The sequence below is a fragment of the Chrysemys picta genome, chromosome 2 (genome assembly GCF_011386835.1).
Source record: "Chrysemys picta bellii isolate R12L10 chromosome 2, ASM1138683v2, whole genome shotgun sequence".
Lineage (NCBI taxonomy): Eukaryota > Metazoa > Chordata > Testudines > Emydidae > Chrysemys > Chrysemys picta.
The window spans coordinates 89,520,204-89,544,197 of NC_088792.1; the positions used below are offsets into that span (position 1 = coordinate 89,520,204).

A 23,994-nucleotide genomic window follows, 5' to 3' on the forward strand; every position below is an offset into this window, starting at 1 on the left:
AAAGAGAGCGGGGAGAAAGAGAGAGAAATACCAACTGCTAGAGAAGCAGAAGCAGAACCCACCAACCCCAGCGATTCCCATCACGCCAAAAATCCATAATTGGGACCATTTATATCCTGCATACAATGAGGCAGACGATATTGCTGAATATCTGACTCCCTTTGAAAGGCTGTGTGCAGTGCATGAAATCCCTGATGCCAAAAGAGTTCCTACCCTGATTGCAAAATTAACTGCTAAAGCTCTAAGTGTACTCAATGAAATGCCCATTGAGGATGCTTTAGGCTATTGTAAATTTAAAAATACTGTTTTACAAAGGTTTCAGATTACCCCTGAAACATACAGAGTTAAATTTAGGAATCTTAAGAGGGATATTGGTATGAATAATGGGGAATAGGGGAACAAAATGAAAGATTTGATGGGAAAGTGGGTGAGGGGCAAAGGTGTTGCAAGCTTTGATCTTATTGCTCAAGAGCATTTCCTAGGCATATGCAAGGCGGATGTAAAGCAGTGTCTATGGGACAAAGATGTAAAGTCTGTGGATGAGAGGGCATCTCTGGCTGATGCTTTTCAACAGTCTGAAGCATCTGTTGAAAGCAAACTGCCAAAACAGGGGTTTAAAGCTGGTGGGAAGGGAGGATCCCATTTTATCTCTAACAAGAAGGAGGGTGGCTGGGAGCATTTCTGCAGCCCAAAGCAAAAAAAAAAAAAAAAAAAAAGCCGCGATCGGTGGCGGCAGTTCAGCGGCAGGTCCTTCGCTCCTAGAGGGAGTGAGGGACCTGCCACCCCTGAATTGCTGCACGTGCCGCCCCTCTCCCTTGGCCGCCCCAAGTACCTGCTTGTTAAGCTGGTGCCTGGAGCCGGCCCTGGAGGCTGGGCACTCACCTCCCCAAAACCATTCCTCTAACCCTCATCCCAAACCGCCTGTAAAAACAGAAGAGCCCAAAAGGTGCAATAGGTGCAATTCCACTGATCATCTGAGGAATAAATGCCCTGTGGTAGGAGGAAGCAGGCAACCAATAAGTCATGTTAGTTCTGCTGTCCTCAACACAGAACCCCCCCAGGCAATCAAAACCTATCATATTGGTTTTGTGAGATTAGCCTCTGCAGAACCAGATATGGAGCATGTTAAGGTTGTCCAAATTAATGTCAGGGAATGCTTGGGGCAGAGGGATACAGCGGCCCACATCTCTCTGGTTAAGCAGACTGTGGTCCCAAAGGCCAGCATATTACCTGGCCAAATGGCAGAGATTGTGGGGGTGCATGAAAGCAGATTCCTCGTACCACTAGCTAAAATCCATGTGGTGTGGGAAGGTTTGGAAAGTGTTTTGACTGTGGGGATAATGGAACACCTCCTGGTTGACCTACTTCTTGGTAATGATTTTTTCCATGTAGCTCAGGTTAGAGTTAAAGTATTTGCCTGCACAGGAAGGAGTTTCATGTTGGGACCTCCGAGGGAAGGGGTAAGGTCTCAGGAACTGCTGAGAGAATGGGAGAGAGTCTCCTTGATTCTTCTGCAGCAGGAGGAAGCCAAATGCTTCCAGGTGGGAGAGCGAAACCAACTCCTGAACTGCATCTGGCGGCAACACCACCTCAGCAAGGGAGGGGGGACGTAATGCCTGCCAGGGAGAGAATTGTTGAGGTTGTTAGCTGCCAGCAAGTTGCAGCTGAACCAGAGACAAACCTTGCTCTAGGGAGCATAGGGAAATGTGGGGAGCCCAGAGGGGAGCCCAGAGAAGAGGGAGGGAATCTCAAAAACCACTGAGGTGGGTGAGGATTCCTGCAACTCTGTCACACAGGGAAGCAGTGTGCTTCCAAGTATGGAAGGGGCTGAGACTAGCTCCTTTCTAGCAGAATGCAACATGCCCTGAGGATCAGGGGCAGGAGAGGAAGAATCCCATGCACTGCTATAGACTGGGGACCGAGTGGCTAAGCAGCAGTTCTGCAGAAAAGGACCTGGGGATTACAGTGGACAAGAAGCTGAATATGAGTCAACAGTGTGGCCTTGTTGCCAAGAAGGCTAACAACATATTGGGCTCTATTAGTAGCAGCATTGCCAGCAGATCGAGGGAAGTGATTATTCCCCTCTATTTGCCACTGGTGAGGCCACATTTGGAGTATTGCGTCCAGTTTTGGGTCCCCCACTACAAAAAGGATGTGGACAAATTGGAAAGAGTCCAGCGGAGGCCGACAAAAATTATTAGGGGGCTGGGGCACATGACTTATGAGGAGAGGCTGAGGGAACTGGGCTTATTTAGTCCAAAGAAGAGAAGAGTGAAGGGAGATTTGATAGCAGCCTTCAACTACCTGAAGGGGGGTTCCAAAGAGGATGGAGCTAGGCTGTTCTCAGTGGTGGCAGATGACAGAACAAGGAGCAATGGTCTCAAATTGCAATGGGGAAGGTCTAGGTTTACGGCGCTGAAACTTGCTGCGCTCAGGGGGGTGTTTTTTCACACCCCTGATCGAGAAAGTTCCAGCGCTGTAAATTGCCAGACAAGCCCAGTGACATGGCTTGTATTTCAAGCATAGAAAGCAGTTTCTTACCACATTAGTGATGCCGTGAATGATCTTCTCATACTCTTTGTTTGCACTTCTCAATTCCTAAATGACCCTCATGGATCTTCTGTAGTATTTTTGGGGGGTAGGGGGGCGACTCATTGGAATTACAACCTTGCTGCCCTTGAAAATCACCCATCTTTCACAGTAAGTTCATGTCTGCAGTTCCAATAGTCTCTTATACTTGGACAGTAACTGCTTATTTCTTCAGGCCACCCTTTATCACTTGTTTAAGGATCCCCAACAATAGATCTTTCTCCATTTCTCCTCTTATTTGTTTAAGTTTCCTGTTAGCTACAGGAATTGACTTCACATAGGCTTTCATCTCTATCTCTAATGTCTTCTCTGGTTTGGTAGTGGGAGTGACTGCTCTGGAAAGTGCATCTGCAGTGAACAACCAAATTATACTTTTGCAGCTTTATTATCATTCTTTGAATCCTTAAGGTACTGTACAGTCATTTAGAGGTTTGCTAAATAATGCTATCAGGGGCTTGCAGTCCGTTTCAACTTCCGCTGTCTGGCCATCAATATACTGATTGAATCTCTCACATGCAAACGATATTCCTAAAAGCTCCTTCTCAATCTGTATCTGCTTTCTCCCTCAGTCGGTGATTTGGATGCACATGCCACTGGTTGCCAACAATCCTCATGCTTCTGTAAAATCACTGCACCTAACCCAGACAGTGAAACATCTGCTGAAATTTTAATAGGCCTTCCTGGTGCATAGAACTTCAGCACTGGTTCTTGTATCAGTTGTTATTTTAAGCCTTCCCATGATTCCTCCTGTTCTGCACCACAATACCATTCATTTCTATTCTCTAAAAGTTTTCTCAAAGCCGCTGCTTTGGTAGATAGATTGGGTATGAATTTTGCAAGATAATTAACCATTCCCAGAAACCATTGAACATCTTGCTTTAACTGGGGAGGTGGCATCATTTCAATGTCCTTCCTCTTACCAGGTTTTACACCTCTGTTGGAAATAATGTCCCCAACAAAAGCAGTTCTGTAAACCGTAACACACATTTCTCCCTATTTAGTTTGAGGTTTGCAGCTCTAGTTGCATCCAAAACTTCCCAACATCTACTCTCACGCTCCTTTTTCATTGCGCCCCAGATGATGAAGTTATCCATTGAGATGTCAACACCAGTAATATGTTCATAGATCACATGCATGGTTTTGTGGTACACTTCTGGTGCTAAATCTATGCCAAAGGGTAAGCGTAATAATCAGTACCTTCCAAATAGGGTATTAAATGTGCATAGTTTTCTTCACAATGACTAGGGAGCTCACCCATTCTGTTGGTTCTTCAATTTTTTGTATTGCTTGTATCGCTTCCATCCTTGCAAGCTCAACCTTGAGTTTATTATGGAGTGCAAATGGCACCTTTCTACATGGATGGATAACTAAAGGGACCTGCTTGTTTATCTGGATTGTATGTTCACCCTGCAAGCAACCCAACCCTTGAAATAGATCATGATATTCCTGAATGAGTGCCTCATAGCCAGGTTCAGTATGACCTTATAGTGAGAGCACCTGTTTTACCAGATCGAGTTTTTCACATGCAGCAATGCCTAAAATTGGTGTCCCCTCCTTTGGCACTACAATGAATAGGAGCTTGTACATGGTGTTTTTATGGTGGATGTTAGCAATGCACCTCTCCTTGACTGGTATATTTGTACCAGAATAACCAGTTACTTTTATTTTTGTTGTTCCCAGTTTTGGTCTGATTTTCAGTCTCTCATAATCTTGTTCAGACAGAATATTAACCTGAGCTCCTCTGTCCAGGAATAATTGTTTCATTCACTTTCATGGGCAGTATCCAGTCCCTCTTATCAGGACTGCTTGATCCTAGTACGTCTATGAAAAACTCCTCAACCAGGTTGTCTTCAACCGAATGCACTTATCTTTTCTGCATTTGGGATCTGCAGCATTTTGCAATATGTTTATTTTTCACACATTTCTGACAGAGTTTCCCAAAGGCAGCACACTGTTTGGGACCATGCTGTGATCCACACCTTCCACATCCAGTCTTCCCCTTGGCAGTGGTTTTTGTACTGAGTGGTTGCACTTTTTGATTTTACCTATTCTGGCTATATTCTTTTGTACTCAGTACATGGATATCCCCTTCTGGTGAATTCAGCTCTTTGACTTGTGTTTTCGCAGTTTCTGCTGCCCTGCATATCTGGAGAGCTCTTTCTGAAGTTAAATCTCCTTCATGGAGTAGTCTCTCTTTTAACACATTGTCTTTAATGCCAGAAATGATTCTCTCTCTAACTAGAGACTGTCTGCTCATCGAAGTCACAGGCTTTACTGATTTTCCTTAATTCTGTGACATATTGCTCAAAGGTGTCATCAGTTTTTTTGCACTCATGTAAAAAATTTGTGCCTCTCAAAGGTCTCATTCCTTTTTGGCATGCAATGTTCCTCAGATTTAGTCAGCATTTTACTTAACTTCATGCTTTCACCTTCTTCAAACTTAAAGTTGTTTATAAATAGCCAATGCTTCCTCCCCAACCACATGCAAAAAGATCGATCATTTCACTTTATCATTTTTCTCCTCTGGCCCTATGGCTGCTAAATACAATTGAAATCTCTGTCTCAATTTTTTCCAGTTCTCTGCAGCATTGCCTGACAATTGAAGACTGGATGGAGGTTGCAACACAACCATTTTTGGCTTTTTTCCCCCTTCTTAAGCTAGTCAAAGTTACTATTGTGCTCATAAAATACATACAAAAGCTTTTGTTCTTGGCTGTTTGCTGCTCCACTTGCTCCCTGTGCCTCTGCTTTCAGTTGCAAACACAGGCGTTAACTTCAAAATGACTGCAGTTTCCTTCTCATTCAACACGTCTGACACCATGCAATAATCTTGGGGTTCATTAAACAACAAAAACGGTGCAGGAGAAAGGAATAAAACTTTTCATAAAACAAACTAGAGCACTTCTGTGGTGAACTGCTTTGCACAGCCACACTGTGTTCTTAACACCCAGCTTCCAGGCACATCTCTAAATTCCTATGTTCATAATACTGTCTAGGGTTACCATACGTCCCGTTTTTCCCGGACATGTCCGGCTTTTTGGCAATCAAACCCCCTTCCGGGGGGAATTGCCAAAAAGCCGAACATGTCCGGGAAAATGCCAGCCGGGCACTTCCCCTCCCGTGGCAGCTCTGCTCCTCCCCTGACTCTTCGGCTCTGTTTAAGAGCCGGGCTGCCTGAGCGCTACCGGCTTCGGGCAGCCCCCATGCCTCTGGACTCTGTGCTGCTGGAGCCCGGGAGGGGAAGTGCCCGGCTGGGGGCGTAGGGTCCGGAGGCAAGGGGGCTGCCCGAAGCCCAAGTGCTACCGGCTTCCCGGTTTGCCGGGCAGCCTCCAGACCCTGCGCCCCCAGCTGGGCGTTTCCCCTCCTGGGCTCCAGCTGCGCTGGGGAAGCGCCAGCCGGGGGTGCAGGGTCTGGGGGCTGCCCGGCAAACCGTGAAGCCGGTAGCGCTCGGGCAGCCCTTTCCGCGTGGCTGGGAGTGGAAGAGAGGAGGGAACGGAGTTAGGGTGGGGTTGGGGCGGGGAAGGGGCGGAGTTGGGGCGGGGCTGGGGTGGAAAATGGGCGGGGCCAGGACCCCCGTGGAGGGTCCTCTTTTTTTATTTGTTAAGTATGGTAACCCTAATACTGTCCCTTACGAGGGAGCATCTCTAAATTATCATCTTCCACTAACATACCTCTACCACACTGCACAGCTGTGTCCTGTTGAATCTAAACTTTGCTAGCTGGCCTCAGAAAACTTTGTGGAATGATGGCTACTTCACCCACTATTTCAGCCAAAGAGTTTTTAATCAACCCAGGGATAGATTCAAGCTAAATGGGGGCTGGAGCAATGAATTAAGCAAGGACACCAAATGGATTGCATTTTCCCCCTGCGAGTTCTTTGCATATTTCTTGAGCAGATGGGGAAGGAGAGACTGTCTATCGTCTTCTGCACTAACACCAAATGTTTCCAGTTTAGGGCACTTCTTTGGAATGCAGGGCCTGGATATCACAGTGATCAGTCACTGAATAAAGACCATGCAAGGGGGGCTAAATTCAACCCTGGCATAACTCCACAGAAGCTGGTTTAGTTAAAACAAGGCCAAATTTGGCCCAAGATCTATTTTCTTTAGCTATCCAAGAGCATCTTCCATTCTTATTGAGAAAAGGAAAAAATTTGATTACACGAGGTCATGGAGCTAAACTTCCTGTATCAGTCCTCAAAATAAAGTTGAGCATTAATCTCTAAGGTGTCACAAGTACTCCTGTTCTTTTTGCGGATACAGACTAACACGGCTGCTACTCTGAAATCTGTCAAAATAAAGTGTTTGACAACTAGAGCCACCACTCTTTTATATTGCTGTCAAATCTGCATGATGTTTAAGATTCATTACCATGCATTTGTTTACTGGGCAGAACAAATGGCTGCAGAGAGGTAAGTGGCATTTGTAGCTTGCGTTGCCCTCCAGGAAGATTTCAAGTCCATTTTGTTAGAAAGGAACAACAGGAAATACGCCTCCTCTGGAGCAGTGAAAGCAGCCGACTACATTTGAAGCTGAGTGACATGTTGTAGAGTCCCCGTGTGCACATGAGCACAGTAGATTCACACAGAACAGCAGTGTGTGCCCGGGTTTCTTCTGAAAAGGAGTTGTTGCATGTTTCATTATTTGACAGCATAGTTATATTTGTGCTGGAGCTTGGCTCTTATTCACAGACTCGGTCCCAGTTCAAGGTGGAAAACCTCCTAGCATCTCTCCTTAGTTCTAACTGATCAAGGTCCTGATTCTCCTGTACCAAATAACTCTCAGTGAATTCTCTCTCTGTCTCTCACGCACACTCACCCAAGGCATAATAATATATTTACCTCCGACTAGCCATTTATAATCCAGCTATTCCCAAATACTAAATTGTATGTTTTGTTTTTGACTTTCTTCAGGTTGGAAAACTCTTGCTCTTTCTCAGTGGCTCCCAAGCTGATAACAGTCTTAAAACAACAGCTACAAAAAGCCAAGCTATCCTGTTGTGGATAGCTCTGTTCATGAGTTTACTGACTGAGCAAACAATGGCGGGACGAGGTTGTTTGATGACATGTATTTTCATCCTCTAGGGTGCAGGTTATTTTCCTGCAGCACAGTGTTTGTCCGTATGTTACATATAGGAGAGACTGAGAGAGAGGCCAGGGACAGAGATCTAGGATTAATCAAATATCGCCTCTTCTCCCAAACTTGTTACACAACTATGGTTAGATGTTCTGTTCCCATCTAGTCCCCTAAATAAGGGTTTAAATAAATAGGGTTACCATACGTCAAGATTTTCTCGGACATGTCCGGCTTTTTGGGCCTCAAATCCCCGTCCGGGAGGAAATCCGAAAAAGCCGGACATGTCCAGGAAAATAGGGAGGGAGGGCCTGGCCTGGCGGTGCTCGGCCGGGGGCCAGGAGCTGGGGGCCGGGACGGGGCCGGCGCCCCAGGGCCCGAGCTGAGCTGGGCGGGAGACGCCTGGGCCGGCCGGCCGCCAGAGGGAGCCACTCGGCCGGACTGGGCCGTCCCAGCCCCAGGCCCAGCTTACCTGCTGCCTCCCTGTTTCAAGCTTCCCGCGAACATTTGATTCGCGGGAAGCAGGGGAGGGGGAGGAGCCGGGGGCAGAGCATTCAGGGGGCAGAGTGTTCAGGGGAGGGGGCTGAGTTGGGGTGTGGACTTTGGGGAAGGGGTGGGGGCAGAGCGGGGAAGGGGTGGGGCTGGGGTGGGAAGGGGCGGAGTTGGGGCGGGGCCAGGTCCCTATGGAGTGTCCTCCTTTTTTAAAATTAAAATATGGTAACCCTAAAATAAATGCTGCAGCACCTCCAGTTGTAACACCTATGACCAGATTTTCAAAATGGCGCAAGCCCAGGCCCTTAAAGATCTTTAGGCTTCTAACTCTCATAGACTCAATGGGAGTTAAGCACCTAAATACATCTGAGGATCTGGTCTCAGCACCCAGTCTGCTGAGCTCTTGTGAAGATCTGGCCATCTACTTGAGTGTTTAGACAGGAGCTGTGCTCTTTTCAATTCAGTTCTGTCTTCTGTCATGGGTGCTAAAAATTCCAGCTCTGGAGTACTTCTACCAAGGCATTATAAACTTTACCTGCTTCTTAAAAAATGTATTAACTACATCCTTCAGTCCCAAGCTTGTTGATGCAGTCGCTGGAGCTTGAGAAAAATGACTGAAAGACAGGAAACCATGCATAATCTCATTTTAAAAGAATTTATTAAAAGCTAGTTGGAACTTTGACATGGAATTTCATGTATTGTTTTCATCAGAAGAGTCACATGGAATATAACGGTCTATGATTGTTTCTTTGATTCCCCTCAGCAAAATGACATTGCAAGGGTGTCGTATTTCATACACTGAGAGACAGAGTGGCCTTCCTGTTAATAGATGTGAAATGACTATTCTCCCTCAGGATGTGTGTGCAAGAGAGAGCACGAGAGAGAGATACTATATGCAGGTATCTTTTCAACCACTTTCTGAACTGATAGATATGTTACAGGTAATGAAGGCTGCCTAACACTTTCCATTATAAGACCCTGTTTCCAGTTGCTTATAACTTTTCCAAACTTAAATTGTTCACACTGACATTTCCCATGCCAGGTGTCTGCCTCAGGCTGAGTGGTTTGGGGAAGTTTCAGCTAAAAGGATCCTGCTGTTTCAAAGAATGGTATTAAGGGGAAAGCATGTAGTTTTGCCCATGTTAAAAAAAAATTACCACCATTTTAATGAGAAGATCTAATACCTCATACTTTGGAGCTTGAAATGTGGCATAGGGCTCAGCCTGGTGTCAGGGATGTGCTTTTTTACATCTACATGAAAATTCACCCAAATTTGGCCAAGTTAAAAGTCTCTGAAAAAAATCTCAGTTTGCACATGCTTAGTTAGAGACTTGTTGGAATTTGGCAGCTAAATTCTTCGAAGATTTCATTTGCACTGAGCATCCTCCATCCGAGAGAAGCAGGAGCTGAGAGAAGGAGAAGGACTTTCTCTCCAGGTTCTGCTCCCAGCCTCTGTTGTGCCTGGAACAGGAACTGAGTGCAAGGAGACTCTCTGTCTTGTGATCCCCCTGCTGGCACCCAGACAGCAAGGAGAAGGAATCCACCTGAGTAGAATGCAGAGGGATCAGGAACAGGGGAAAGAGATGCAGGATGGAGGACAGGGTTAGGAACTCAAGGAGGGGAGTTACGAGCAAATGCCTGCAGTGGAGACTGGGTAGGAGCAAAGGGGGCAGAAGATGGGGAGATAGGAACAAGAATGGGTGGGAGGGAGAGGGGCGGCTAGGAGCTGAGGAAAGCAAGAGCTATGCAGCATTACTCTGGGAATGAATCCAGGTTTTGTAGTGCATGGAGACTTGTTGGTTGGACCTCTCTGAAAAATCAGGCCCTACTATTCTCAAATTAGGCCCCTGAAATTAGTTGACTTTTCTGACATGTTGACTATAATCTGCCTCAGTTCTCCATGTGTGACATAAGGATAATACCACTTTACTTCACAGGGGTGTTGTGAAATTCACTAAAGTTTGTAAAGCACTAAGATAACATGATGAGTGCACCACAGGAAAGCCCTGGAAGAAATTAATAATTCTATCTGAAGAGTAAGTTTTTGAAAATGTGCAATAAATAATGTGTGGGACCACATGTTGAGTGATGAAGATGAAAAGAAATATTGAAGAGCTATCTATTCAGAAAGCACTGTCCATCCTATACACTTAATGTGGAAAAAGTAATATATGATTGTTTAATTAAAGACTGTATCATAATGCATATGTAATAGGAGGCTGAATTAAGGCTGCACAGACAACCTTAAATCTGGCATTTCCTAACTTTCACGTGCTTGACTTTCCAACTTTAATAACATTCTTTTAATGTAGCTTTTATAATGTAATAGTAAATAGGCCAACAAGATGGTTAATTGTATTATTGCTGTCTCTAGAAACCCAGATCAATATATCTGTGTTTGAAGTCGCCTGAAGTATTTGACGTCTAATTGCAAGGACAGTAGTTACTACGTTGCTGATCATTCCTAAATGGAAGTTACTGTCACAATCCTGACTGGCAAGAACATTTTATTTAGCACTTTACAGTGATTACTTCCAGCTGTGCTTTAAGGCTGGTTTAGTGGAACATCTGCTGATGGGGATGAATAGTAGGCTGCAATCAGACTGTCAGCTATTTAGAGGTCAGGGACAGAAGGAAGTCAACAGAGAGATGGCCAGGCTCCCATATAGGCCTTTTCCACTTCTGTTGGGAGCAGCATCTTCCAGGCCATGAGGTGGCCATTTCAGATATGAATGTAGAAGGATAATATTCACCTCTTCCATTGCTGTTCAGAAAGTTCATTTTAATGGGAACAAGCACAGAGGTGGAGTCTTTTATTTCAAACAGGTGCTCCAAACACATCCACGTGAGCAGTGGGAGGCAGGTGAAAATATTCCTCTAACCTTCAGTTAGTCCACAGAGTAAGGCAGAGATAAAACCCAGATTTGATTGCAATTCCTTTAACCTGTGTACCTATTGTGGGGTCAAATGGTGCCGTTCAGGGGACAATCCCTTTAGGGACAGGATGGCACTGATTTCCCCTGGCAAGCTGAGTCAGCGTGGTAGAGAGGCACCCTGGCCCCACCTAGTTTGCACCCTCTTTGGGGTGAGTTGAATGCCTGGAGGTGCAAGGAGAGAGAGGAGATCCTGTGCTCCTGCCCGAGAGTAAGAGAGAACCTGACCCTAAGCGATGTGTTAGTCAGCTGCTAGAGTCTGCGGGCTGTTTATGCAGAACAGGAAGTTGGGGGGAGAGTTTAACTATACACTGGATGCCAGTGATTTCACTCAAGCTGCAGGGAAGTAGCTAAAGGCAGAAATTGGCACGCTGAGCATTCCTTGCAATCACTCTTGATGTGAACTCATCAGCTGACTAAAGCTCCGTGAGTTGTGTGTGTGTGTGTGTGTGTGTGTGTGCTTAAGCTTACCGAGGGCTGAGGGACTAGAGGAACCTTGCTTATTCTTCAAGGGATGGACTCATGAACCTGAGTCGTTTCTGACACATGAGCCATATGCACTAAGACACTGAGCCATGAGAATGGTTCTAAGGGTGTATACAGAATGAATGCAAGACATAAAACGACCCGCATGGGGGATAAGGAGAACTGCTCTCCTCCACGTACAGCATTGTACAATTGGACAGGAACATCATGGGGTGGGAGTGCAATTTATCTTTCTTTGAAGCACCAGGTTAGGCACTGCAGGAGGCAGAAGGCTGAACTAAAAGGACCAGTGATCTCATCTATAAAGAATGGGATGTAAGGTATCAAATACAAGCTTAAATCACACTGGTCATCATAAGCATTGCAAGATGTATGTAGGGGTATCATGCAAGAAGTTGCAAGTTTGCACTAAAAGTATGTTTAAATCACGTAATCAGGCAGCGTTGATCAAGTTTTTCCCAGACACAGGAATGTTGATCTAGCTATCTTCCTAAATCTCTGATGTAAAGTAAGCCGATAAGCCAACATAAAAGCTCTAATTGCATATTAAGTCAACAGGAAAACAGGTTGAAATCAGCATAGGAGACCAAACGCCACAGGGGTTGTCTTATCTCTGGGATCAAAACAATGAGTTTTGTGGAAATATAAGGTAAAGCGAAAAGACATTTTGTTATCCACTTGTTGAGGAGACTCCTAGTAGGGCATGGGGAGATCATGAAAATCTGGATCCTAATTTGACTGAAAATCAGTAAACTCTACAGAATAACTTTAAGGGTTAGAGAACTGCTTTAGCCAAACAATTGTAGGTTGCTAAAGTTTTATGTTTCATCTGTTAGACACGTATCATACTCCTGTTTTATTTGTAACCAATTCTGTTTCCAGTGTCCTTACTCTGTGTCACTTGATTTTCTCTTTGTTAATACACTTCTCTTTGTTTTACCATAAGTAGATCTCAGTGCTGTAATATTAAACAAAGTGTGAATTCTTAGCTGAATCAAACAAGTTGGTGTCTACACTTTCTCTTTGGAGATAGTACACTTGGCAATTTCTGTGAGTGTCCAGTGACAGTGGCTAGAAACTCCAGAGGAACACACTTTTAGCAGGCTCAGGAACTGGGGTGAACCAAGTGCTACCTGCAAGGCAAACTAAGGGCTGGCAGAGTCCAGAGAAGTTTGTCTGGGATATCTACCAGAGGGAGGACAGCTCCCTGTCACTCAGTTTAGAACCAGCAAATCTCTCACTCGCTGAGGCAAGGGGAATTACACAGTGACTTCATGTTTTGGGCACCCCAAGAAAGCATCACAGGGGATATTTTCTTTAAAAGGATGAAATGGAGTCTCTCCCTTTCTGTGTGTGTGAATTATGCCCACCAAATTTGCACTTGCAGTTTTCAACCTGCAAAATGAAATACAAATCAGAGTACTTGCCTCTCTACTTGACTGATTTGCATCTGCAATTGAACTGCAATATGAAAATGTGCATGCCAGATTTGCTGGTGCAAATTGTGCCCAGGAAATCTGCAAAATATAATCTTGTCAGGATAAAAAGAAAATTATGCTCCAAAAGAGTTCTAAAGATAAAAAAAAAAAGGGTAGTGTGGAATAGTGTAGCTGAAGGCAACGTACCTTAGGTCGACTTACCTCACATCCTCACGGCACGGGGTCGACTGCTGCCGCTCCTCCGTCGACTCCACTTCCACCTCTCTCCACAGTGGAGTTCAGGAGTCGACGGCAGAGCGATTGGGGATCGATTTATCGCATCTACACTAGAAACGATAAATCAATCCCTGATAGATCGATCGCTACCCGCCGGTCCGGCAGATAGTGTAGACGTACCCTTAGTCAGTGAGGTGTGCGTGTCAAGAGCTGTAGGAGGAAGCCACACTGTTGGAAGAACTAAGCAGTACAAATCCATATCAGGTGCAAGGAAGGAGGCCCTGAGGTAACGGTGAAGGAAATACTGAGTGGGGGCTGCTGTGGGGAAGTGGCCCAGGGAATTGTACACGTCCTATTTCCAAAAAGTCAGCTACCATAACTGCTGCTATTAGGGTCCCTGGGCTGGAGCCCGGAGTAGAGGGTGGGCTCGGGCTCCCCCCTCTTCCCCGATTAATCACTAAGATTGGGAGACAACAGAGACTGTGCGAGGGAGGGTTGCTTCTCCTCACCTCCCTCGGTGGCTTATGATGAAAATGGCTCAGTAGGCTGTGACCCTTGTCTCTAGAGAGAGAAGGGCTACGTGGAGGGTCACAGTGAGCCTCTGAGGCTAGCGAAATCCGCCAGAAAGCGTGGGACCCACTGAGACAAGAACAAAGCTTTGTCACACAATGAAATGTCAATTAGACACAAAGTAAACTCTTCTTTCCTAAATCCGGCTATTGCACAAAGACACGTGCAAAATTGTTCCCAGATTGCTTAATTCACACAATAAATTGTGCAGTTAGAAAAGAAAGCAAAATAGAAATTGAAGTTTTTGGTGGCTAAAGGAAATTCCATTTTAATTTACGGATTCTCTTTATATGCCAATGTGCATCTGAAATACCTTTCCTCTCTTTCAAGCTGTTACCTACATACCTATTGGTGACAAATGACACTCACTAATAAAAATATAAAGTGCTTGCCCTTCTATAATTTGTTCTGTTGAGTTGATTGCAGGCAATGCTCACAGATGCATATTCCTGAAGAGAAAATGCTTCTGGTTTTGAAAAGAGTGTATGTAGATACAGTGCATGTATTTAGCACATCTTTTAGGTTTATAATTATATATTAAAGCAATAGATGTTTAAGATCACATATTTTATTACGAGGCTTTTATCATCAGAAAAACATTTAAAATACCAACATTCAAATAAACATTAATATTAAAATGACTGGACTAGCAAAGCAACCCAAATGAAAAATAAAGGCAAGGGGGCTGATTCTCCTGTCACGTTGGTGAAAATCAGGCCCAAGTAAAGATATTCTGGTTTTATACAATGTAAGTGAAAGGAAAATCAGACCCAGTGTAGACACTGTATCAAATTTGCATGGTAGTTATTCCTTGCAAGTGCAATAGCTTGTCATTTTGAAATTTTTATTCCACCCAATAAATCTAATAGAATAGTGAGGACAAAGTCCTATTTTTGTATTGATTACGCCAGTCATTCACTTCTAGAAAAGGTGACTCAACATTCTGTTCTCAGTAAAACAAGCTGGAAGTCAAAATTGGTTTGTACATGTGTGATTGAAATTGGCCCAATGTGTAAATTTTAAAAAAATCCATAGTCACACAAACAGTACTCAAAAAACTACTACACAGGAAAAAGGATTTTTTCCTATATGATGTTAATAAAAATAACTATCTCAGGATTGGGCATTACCTAGCAGTTTATAACCACCTGGATTAACTGCAGCCCTCAGCTTCTCTAGTCAGTCTCCAACTACCAGAAAATGCTCTCCCTGTCAGACATTACATTGGACCTAGTTCTATCCTGACCAACGCCCTGTGCAGTCCTATTCACTTCAGCCTTATTCAACTCCAGTGGAGATACAGTATGTGATCCAGGGAAGAATTTGATCCATAACATTAAGACGTGACCACTATTGAAATGGCTGGCCCATTTGATCGCTTGCACGCTCCATAAAATTCCCAGTGCTGCCTGTGGTTATATCTGGTACCCACCATCACCATCATACCAGTCAGGTTCCCTTTGTTTGACCCTTTGACCGCACTCCTGTTCCTGTTATTTTATTAGCTGTCCCCCAGAATCATTTGGTTTCCAGGCCCAGTGGATCCTCCCCTTAGGCTGGGGGGAAGTCCTTTAGCAGTGGGCAGGCTCCGCCCACCCACTTCCTGGATCCCAATAGGATCACCATCTTGACATCTGACATTTCAGAAAGGACTGACACTGAAAGTAACATCTGGGAGAGGCTAATATTTTGTCATCTTCTTAATGACATCCTTTCCAGCTGTACTTCCTTCAGCAGCAGTACCTCATTAGGTTAAGTTGTCTAGCCAATGGAAATCACGATCATTCAGGTTTTATTACAGCAGCTTGTACGCCAGGTTAGCTAACCAAATAACCAATCTCCACATGCGTACTTTCAAATGCAGAAACGTTTGAGAAATGCAGTAACCTTCACCCACCGAATAACTGTACTAAGCTCGGCAGATAATAATGACAAATCATAACATTTTGAAAGGCTTTGTGATCGTGGATTTTAATCTTTACCAGCCTGATCAGACTGTCCTATAGCTCATCTCACTACTCTTATAAGTGCGAGGTTGAAGACCTAACTGCAGTTTATGGAAAAGTTGCCTATCTAAGATGCCTATGACAAATTTCTCTTCAAGATGTTCAGTCCTCTTTACTCTTTTCAAAGCACAGGGACCTGCTAGCTCATAGAAACGCCTTCTAAATCATTCTGTTGTTTCTGGATCTATGCTTTCCTGGCAGAAATGTGCCCTCTTGTGAATGTATGTTCCATTTAGGGAGTGGGCATTTCAAATGCGCCTAAGGGAGTTAGGTAACCAACTTCCATTGACTTGTAAGTTAGCAACTCAGTTCCCTTATGTCTTTTTGAAAATTCAATCCAAATAGTGATTGGTTTTCTCTGTTCACGGCTTTATGCGGTTCTTCCCCTCCATTAGGCTCTAATATCTCCCGCACTATGTGAAGATCTCAGAGCTTTTCTGTTGTGCTCGGGCTGCAAATGAATCCAACTCTTGCACACAACAATCTATTTATCGGAGTGGATAACAATGAACAGGAGTTCAATGTATTCATTCCATTAAAAAAAAATTATCTGTATGGGCCCAGAAAAACAAAGTTTCAGCCCAGAGCAAATTTTTGCAGCTCTTCTATACTTTCCTAAAAATTAAACTGTTGATTCACATTAAATTCTTAAGTACAGTTTCTGGATGTGGGTGGATACATAAAGAAGAGGATGTTTCCTGCCCTGCAGTCAGTGGGCTCAATTGTGTCATAAGGCGCTGCTCCATGTTGCAGGCCGTGCAGAGCTGAACCCAGCATTGTGCCAGGAAGGCAAAATTTCCCTCCTGGAGTTCCCCTTCATGCAAGCGAAGTGTGCCTGCTGCTCTGCTCCTTCAGGGGTGCTGCATACTCCCCACAGTATGTCCAACAAGCACTGTTGCCCCAGTGCACAGGAGGGCCAGGGCCATGGCCTCATCACCTCTCCATCCCCTTGGGGAGTCTTGCACCTCAGAAAACACATGGAGAGAAAAATCTCTGCATGCATCAGGAGACTAGTGACAACAAATGTACCCAGCAACTGCACAAAGACACAGGGAGGTAGCTTCTTGCTTCTGCGTGCAGAGGCAGGTGGGGGCCTGTTGGGTGCCCTGGAATCTGACCAGGACAGGCCATAGGATCCATCTTTTTGTAGATCCTCAAACAACCACCCATCACTTCTTTGGAGGCACATTTGGGACACAAAGCCTAACTTCAGCCACTAGACTAAAGCAGCCTCTGTGGAGCAGCTCCCATAGCCTGGGGCTTAGAGTCCCTCACTGGTCTGGGCACTAGGTTCCTGGATTTGGCCAGTGTGATAGCATTTATGGGGTTATGACGTCATGGATAGGAATCATGGTAAACCAAAGAATAATCCAATTTATAACCAAGGTCAGCATTATCCTGGGAAACAGGAAGAAGCCTGAGAGAGACTATCCTAAACAGGAGAAACCCAGAAAAGCCAAAGGGAGTTTGTACACAAATAAGAATGGGGAAAAGGTTATTACCAATACCTACAAAACTGAAACTGACCTTCTCTGTGATGCATTTAGGTCACTTGTTAAATGCATGGAAAGTATTGATTTTGTTTAACTAAATTATCTCTGTGCATTTGACAGGGACAAATGCTAAACACGGACTGCGTTGTAAGGCTTGTAAGATGAGCATCCACCACAAGTGCATAGACGGTATTGGACAACAGCGTTGCATGGGCAAACTGGTAAGCAAGCTGCTCGGTACAAATTGAACAGAATGCTACACAGCTCGCATTTGCTCCATTAGCTCTCTAAACTCTGCCCTGTTAACGGTTACCTCCGGAATGTAGCCGATTGGTGTGTTAGCTAATCTGGAATCAAGTTCCTTTCATTTAGACTGTGGCAATTATGACTCGAGAGCTGAGGAAACACATACAGTTTCTGTACTGTTGTAGGGATGTGGGTATATGGTTACACATGGGTCAAATTAATCTAAATATTAGTTATTTTTTAATTGACTATGCTATATAGTACGGCTCTCTGCATAGAATTAATAAAACTGTTAAAATTAGGGCTGGTTTAAGCAGTTGAAAATCTGTTGATAAATATCCTGTGAATTTCATTTGACTGGTTTCTGCCCTCAAAATTTTGTGAAAACAATAATTTAGCTGCAAACCCCCCCCCCCCAAAACCTCAACACTTTACAAGGATAGTAAATATCATGCTTCAGAGCTTAAGCTAAACACTGACTATTAGAGATCAGGATAAGACCTACTAACAGGGGTGGATTACCCCACATATGCTTATGCAGGAATCTTGCCCCTTCCTCTGAAGCATCTTTGACTAGCCACTGTTGGAGACAGGGAATACTGGACTAGCTGGACCCTGGGTCTGATCCAGTCTGGCAGTAACAATGTTCTTATGTTCCTGTGTTTCATGCTTTCTTAGTGAAAACAAGAAGGCCCATTATAATTCAGCCAATTATGAATTTGCAACTCAATGGACAAATGTTCACATTTCAGACATTTTGAGTTTTGTTGCAAATATTTCACACACATTAGTTTTGAAGGATAAAGAGGGAAATCAAAGCTTTACACCAGACACAAGTTAGGAACAAATAGGTTGAAGCCCAGCCCTTCTGAAGTCAATCTAAGTTTCGTCATTGATTTGAAAGGGGCTAGGAAATCCACCCATAGTCTTGCAGGGCCTGCTCTCTCCATGTGTTTGTACAGTAGTTCCTGTTAGTATGAATGGAAGTTACACATGAGGTAAAAAAGAATGTGTTTTAACCAGAATTGTAATCGCAGCCTGGGTCTTTCTGGTGCAGAAAGCTGAGCTCTTAAGAATAGATGGGTATTAAAGAATTTAATTGCTGGTCTGGTGTAAGCTGAATATTTAGTTCATATTAATTGTTTCAGACTTCAGGAGAGGGGACTGTGTCATTATACACATTGCCAGTTAAAGCTGTCTTGGTGGTGGTTTAGTTTTTATACAGGAGCAAAAGAAAAAAGGCCACATTCAGAACTGTCAGAAGCAGGCACAATTCCATTTAAGTCAGGAGTTTTACAGGCCTACGGGCACTCAGAATTTGGCCTGTAGTTGGGAAAGTAAGGCTGTAAATCACTAGCATCTGTTCCCCACAGGCATCACAACTGTCAACCCCATCATTCCTTCTCCGTTTGTGTCTTTATATGGAAGCACAATAGCAGCAGGTTGTACTCCCTGCAACTTTTACCCATCTGGATATTGTAGCTATACACATCCTCCCTAAACATTTCTTTACTGGCAATTTGGAAAATGCCACTGTTAAATGAAGTCACCCAGTCATGAGGCTTCCACACTTCTTGTTGTGATGCGAGCCTGTATGTACCATAGGTTACAGCAGCCTAATGCAGGTAGCACTGATTAACTATGAGCTATAACTAATCAAAACTATGTACATGGTAACAACCATATTTGGGGTGAAAGTAACATTCAACTCTTACCGGTACGGGGGCTGGCTCTGGCCCCCAGAAGGAGCGGGGCCTCGAGCAGAATGGGCGGGGCTTACTTTCAGCCCAGCCATATTGCAGGCTAGTGAATTCCTGAGCCTTTGGCCTTAGGCTGAGAATGTCTTATCTCAAGATATGGTAAATACTGAGTTAACAAAGCACTTCATTCATTATGAACTGCGCTAAACAAGCGGCATGGCTCTGGCTGTTATACCATATCTCCCTAGAAAGAACATCTGAGGGCTATGTGATTATTTTGTTTGAAATCTTTTGTACATAGGCCCAAATCCTGCTCCTTCGACCTGTAAGTGCATAGGACCTACAGGGAGTGGTCACACATGGGCAGACTATTCCCTTTGTGCATTGCAGACTGTGCTCTAGTAGGCTCTGTGCATGGCAGCACAGAGATTTGACGTTAGGGCAGGGCCAGATGGGGGCATTGCTAATAGATCCATCACTATATACATTCACTGGCTAAATACTCTTGCATAGGAGACAAGTATCAGAGGGGTAGCTGTGTTAGTCTGTATCCACAAAAACAACAAGGTGTCCGGTGGCACCTTAAAGACCAACAGATTTATTTGGGCATAAGCTTTTGTGGGTAAAAAACCCACTTTTTCAGATTAATGGATTGAAAATTATAGATGCAGGCATAAATATACTGACACATGAAGAGAAGGGAGTTACCTTACAAGTGGAGAACCAGTGTTGAAGGCCAATTCAATCAGGGTGGATGTAGTCCACTCCCAATAATTGATGAGGAGGTGTCAATACCAAGAGAGAGGAAATTGCTTTTGTAGTGAGCCAGCCACTCCCAGTCCCTATTCAAGCCCAAATTAATGGTGTTAAGTTTGCAAATGAATTGTAGCTCAGTAGTTTCTCTTTGAAGTCTGTTTTTGAAGGGTTTTTTTGTTGAAGAATGGCTACTTTTAAATCTGTTATAGACTGTCCAGGGAGATTGAAGTGTTCTCCTACCGGCTTTTGTATGTTACCATTCCTGATGTCTGATTTGTGTCCATTTATGCTTTTACGTAGAGACTATCCGGTTTGGCCTATGTACATGGCAGATGGGCATTGCTGGCACATGATGGCGTATATCACATTAGGAGATGTGCAGGGGAATGATTCCCTGATGGTGAGGCTCATGTGGTTGGGGGCTCATTCACCGCACATCTATTAATGTGATATATGCCATCATGTGCCAGCAATGCCCCTCTGCCATGTACATTGGCCAAACTGGATAGTCTCGACGTAAAAGCATAAATGGACATAAATCAGACATCAGGAATGGTAACATACAAAAGCCGGTAGGAGAACACTTCAATCTCCCTGGACATTCTTAACAGATTTAAAAGTAACCATTCTTCAACAACAAAAACTTCAAAAACAGACTTCAAAGAGAAACTGCTAAGCTAAAATTCATTTGCAAACTTAACACCATTAATTTGGACTTGAACAGAGACTGGGAGTGGCTGGCTCACTACAAAAGCAATTATCCCTCTCTTGGTATTGACACCTCCTCATCAATTATTGGGAGTGGACTACATCCACCCTGATTGAATTGGCCTTCAACACTGGTTCTCCACTTGTAAGGTAACTCCCTTCTCTTCATGTGTCAGTATATTTATGCCTGTATCTGTAATTTTCACTCCGTGCATCTGAGGAAGTGGGTTTTTACCCATGAAAGCTTAAGCCCAAATAAATCTGTTAGTCTTTAAGGTGCCACCGGATTCCTCACTGCATAGGACAGGAAAGATTGAGCCATCCTGAAGGCTACTGCAACCAATGGGCTGTAGTACAGGCTATGGAGCAGTGTTGCATCCTGTAGGGATGATTCCTGGAGAGAACTGCTGAGCAAAGCCCATTTACTCTGGCTTTGTATAAGGAAAGATGATTTACCCTTAAAGCCATAGTTATGGGTATGTGTCTCTACCTCCCAAGGCTCCAAAGTGGGTCACCCCAATATGGAATAAAGACCCAAACTGAGAGCCACAAGAAAATCAGCAATTCCCAAAACTTTAAATAGTGTGGCAATAGCTTCCTTAGCATCGAATATTGCAAAACCTCTATTTTATGATCCAGCATTTCTGCTGTAATTAATTTAAACTTATTAACACTAAATTTGTGTGAGGTTGAAGGTAAAATAGAGTTTGAAAATGAAGGCTATCATTCCAGATAATATTAAGAAACAGAAATGAGATGTTTCCAGCAGGCAAAAAAATAAACCCCTATTCTCAGCACCCTGCAGTGAAGGAGGTAAATTGCTGGTCTCTAACAGAGAGTATGTTCCTGCTCTCGAGACTTTATTTAGTGGGAAATCAGGCTAGCAGAACAGCTGAGATTATTTCTGATGCTCCATGATGCTACATCAGTCATGTCACGCTACAACACGCCACATGTTTCCTCTCTCCAGCCAAAGGGGTTTCGGCGTTACTACAGTTCCCCACTACTCATTCATGAACAGTTTGGCTGCATCAAAGAAGTGATGCCTATTGGTGAGTTTTAATCTTTCAATCTCTCTTGGGCTGCACTATGCTTTCAGAAGTGGTGTTTGTTCTCAGCAGCCCTTCAACTCCTTTGCCAGTGAGGGGCCAGGTGTTCTTCCACCATCTCAGAGAAGTAGTCCTTCAAAACTGTAACCAAAAGAAATGTGTTTATTTTTATTTTCATTATTACATGATTCAAAGGCACAATACAAATAAGATGCTCACTGTCATCAAACCAATGCCTGTGCTCAAAGTAGGAGGAGCCTGTGCATTGCTGCTAGCCAAGCCTGATTTGGGAAGAAGCACCACAAGAGTTGTATGTTAAAATAACAGTGAACTATGCTCAACACTGATCAGGATCTTGAATGAATTATGCTTCCATTCTCTCTGGTTCACCTTCCTTTCTGTTCTCTTTTTATTGTTACTGATTTAGTTATTATTTCTTCAGATACTTGGGCCAGATTTTGCTCTCTGTTACACCCTATTCTGAAAATGAAAATTTTGAACCAAAAAATATTCAATTTTGAAAAACTTCCTCCATGTGATTAAGTTGACCATTCAAAACTGACAATGCAAAAACTGAAAACCAAGAAAATAACTAACATGAAAGAATATGTCTGAGAACAGCCAATGGGCTAATATTTTTGCCTGTAGTTTCCATCAAATTTTTTTTTTTTAATTAAATGGCTGGGTGTAAATTTCCATTTAAAAAAAAAAGACCCTTTTAATATGAGAATTGTTTCTGTTCAAAATATTCTGAGCACCTCGTCTGTAAAAACAAGGTTTGTCTTGCTTTCTGTGACATTAAAGATCCCAGTATCTTTCACCGCCCCGCTATGTAGGTTAGCTGGTTACCACCCTTCACCCCGGAGGAGGCTGCATTTCTGTTGTGCTATGTGTTGTATAGAACCTGAATCTGGTCTCAATCACACTGCTGTAAATTTATAGTCTTCGACTGACTTACCTTGATTTACACCAGTGTAAGTGAGAGCGTACATTCAGAGATTCCAAAGCCAGAAGGAACAACTGTGATCAACTAGACTGACCTCCTGTATAACACAAGCTGCAGAACTTGCCCCATATAATTCCTCTTTGAACTAAACCATACATTTTAGAAAAACATCCAGTCTCGATTTTAAAATTTCTAATGATAGAAGATCAGGTCCACAGTTCTTGAATGCGCTTTGGGATGAAGAGTGCTAGTCAAATGTAAGGCCCTGATCCTACATTGAGAACTGTGTGGACAGACCTTATTGACTTAACTGGGGCTCAGCTTGGGGACAAGGGTCCTCTCCTGTGGTTCTCAATGTAGGATTGGAGTCCCATATTCATTAGCTTGCATCATATTCTCTTTACTCGACTGAAACTTTTGCTGTTTTGAGATACAGGAGAAGTGCTCAGTTCTTATAAACGATAGCTATGTAGGGCTGACGGGACCTCAAGAGGTCATATAGTTCATTCCCCTGCTCTGAAGTGGGACCAAGCATACCTAGACCATCCTTGACCGGTGTTTGTCCAACCTATTCTCAAAAACCTCCAATGATAGGGATTCCACAACCTCCCATGGTAACCTGTTTCAATGCTTACAGTTAGATAGTTTTTCCTATATCTAACCTACACCTCCCTAGTTGCAGATTAATCCCATTACTTCTTGTCCTACCTTCAGTGGACATGGAGAACAATTGATCACAGACCTCTTAATAACAACCCTTAACATATTTGAAGACTGTTATCGGGTCCCCCCTCTGTTTTATTTTCTCAAAACTAAACATGCCCAATTTTTTAACCTTTCTTCATAAAACGTTTTATCATTTTTGTTGCTCTCCTCTGAATTCTCTCCAAGTTTTCCACGTCTTTCTTAAAGTTTTGTGCTCAGAATTGGACACAGTACTCCAGCTGAGAACTCACCAGTGCTCAGTAGAGTCTCCTACATACAACACTCCTTTTAATACAGCCAAGAATGATATTTGCCTTTTTCTCGTGCATCACGTTGTTGGCTCATATTCCATTTGTGATCTACTATAACCCCGAGATCCTTTATTCCAGTTATTTCCAATTTTGTAGTTGTGCATTTGCTTTTTCCTTCCTAAGTGTAGTACTTGGCATTTGTATTTATTGAATTTCATCTTGTTGATTTCAGATCAGTTCTCCAATTTATCAAGGTCCTTTTGATTTATCATTCTGTCCTCCAAAGTACTTGCAATCCCTCCCAGCTTGATGTCATCTGCAAATTTTATAAGCATAG

General features: G+C 43.6%; 1 protein-coding gene across 4 annotated transcripts in view; it reads left to right on the forward strand.

The window, feature by feature from the left end:
* STAC (SH3 and cysteine rich domain) overlaps nt 1-23,994 on the forward strand; it is a 196,331-nt gene that overhangs the window by 139,755 nt on the left and 32,582 nt on the right. For all 4 annotated transcript variants that reach the window (XM_065583682.1, XM_065583681.1, XM_065583680.1 and 1 more), the window contains 2 exons: nt 17,417-17,517; nt 21,677-21,758. In XM_065583682.1, coding sequence (XP_065439754.1) covers nt 17,417-17,517; nt 21,677-21,758 — 183 coding nt within the window. The remainder of the gene's footprint in view (nt 1-17,416; nt 17,518-21,676; nt 21,759-23,994) is intronic.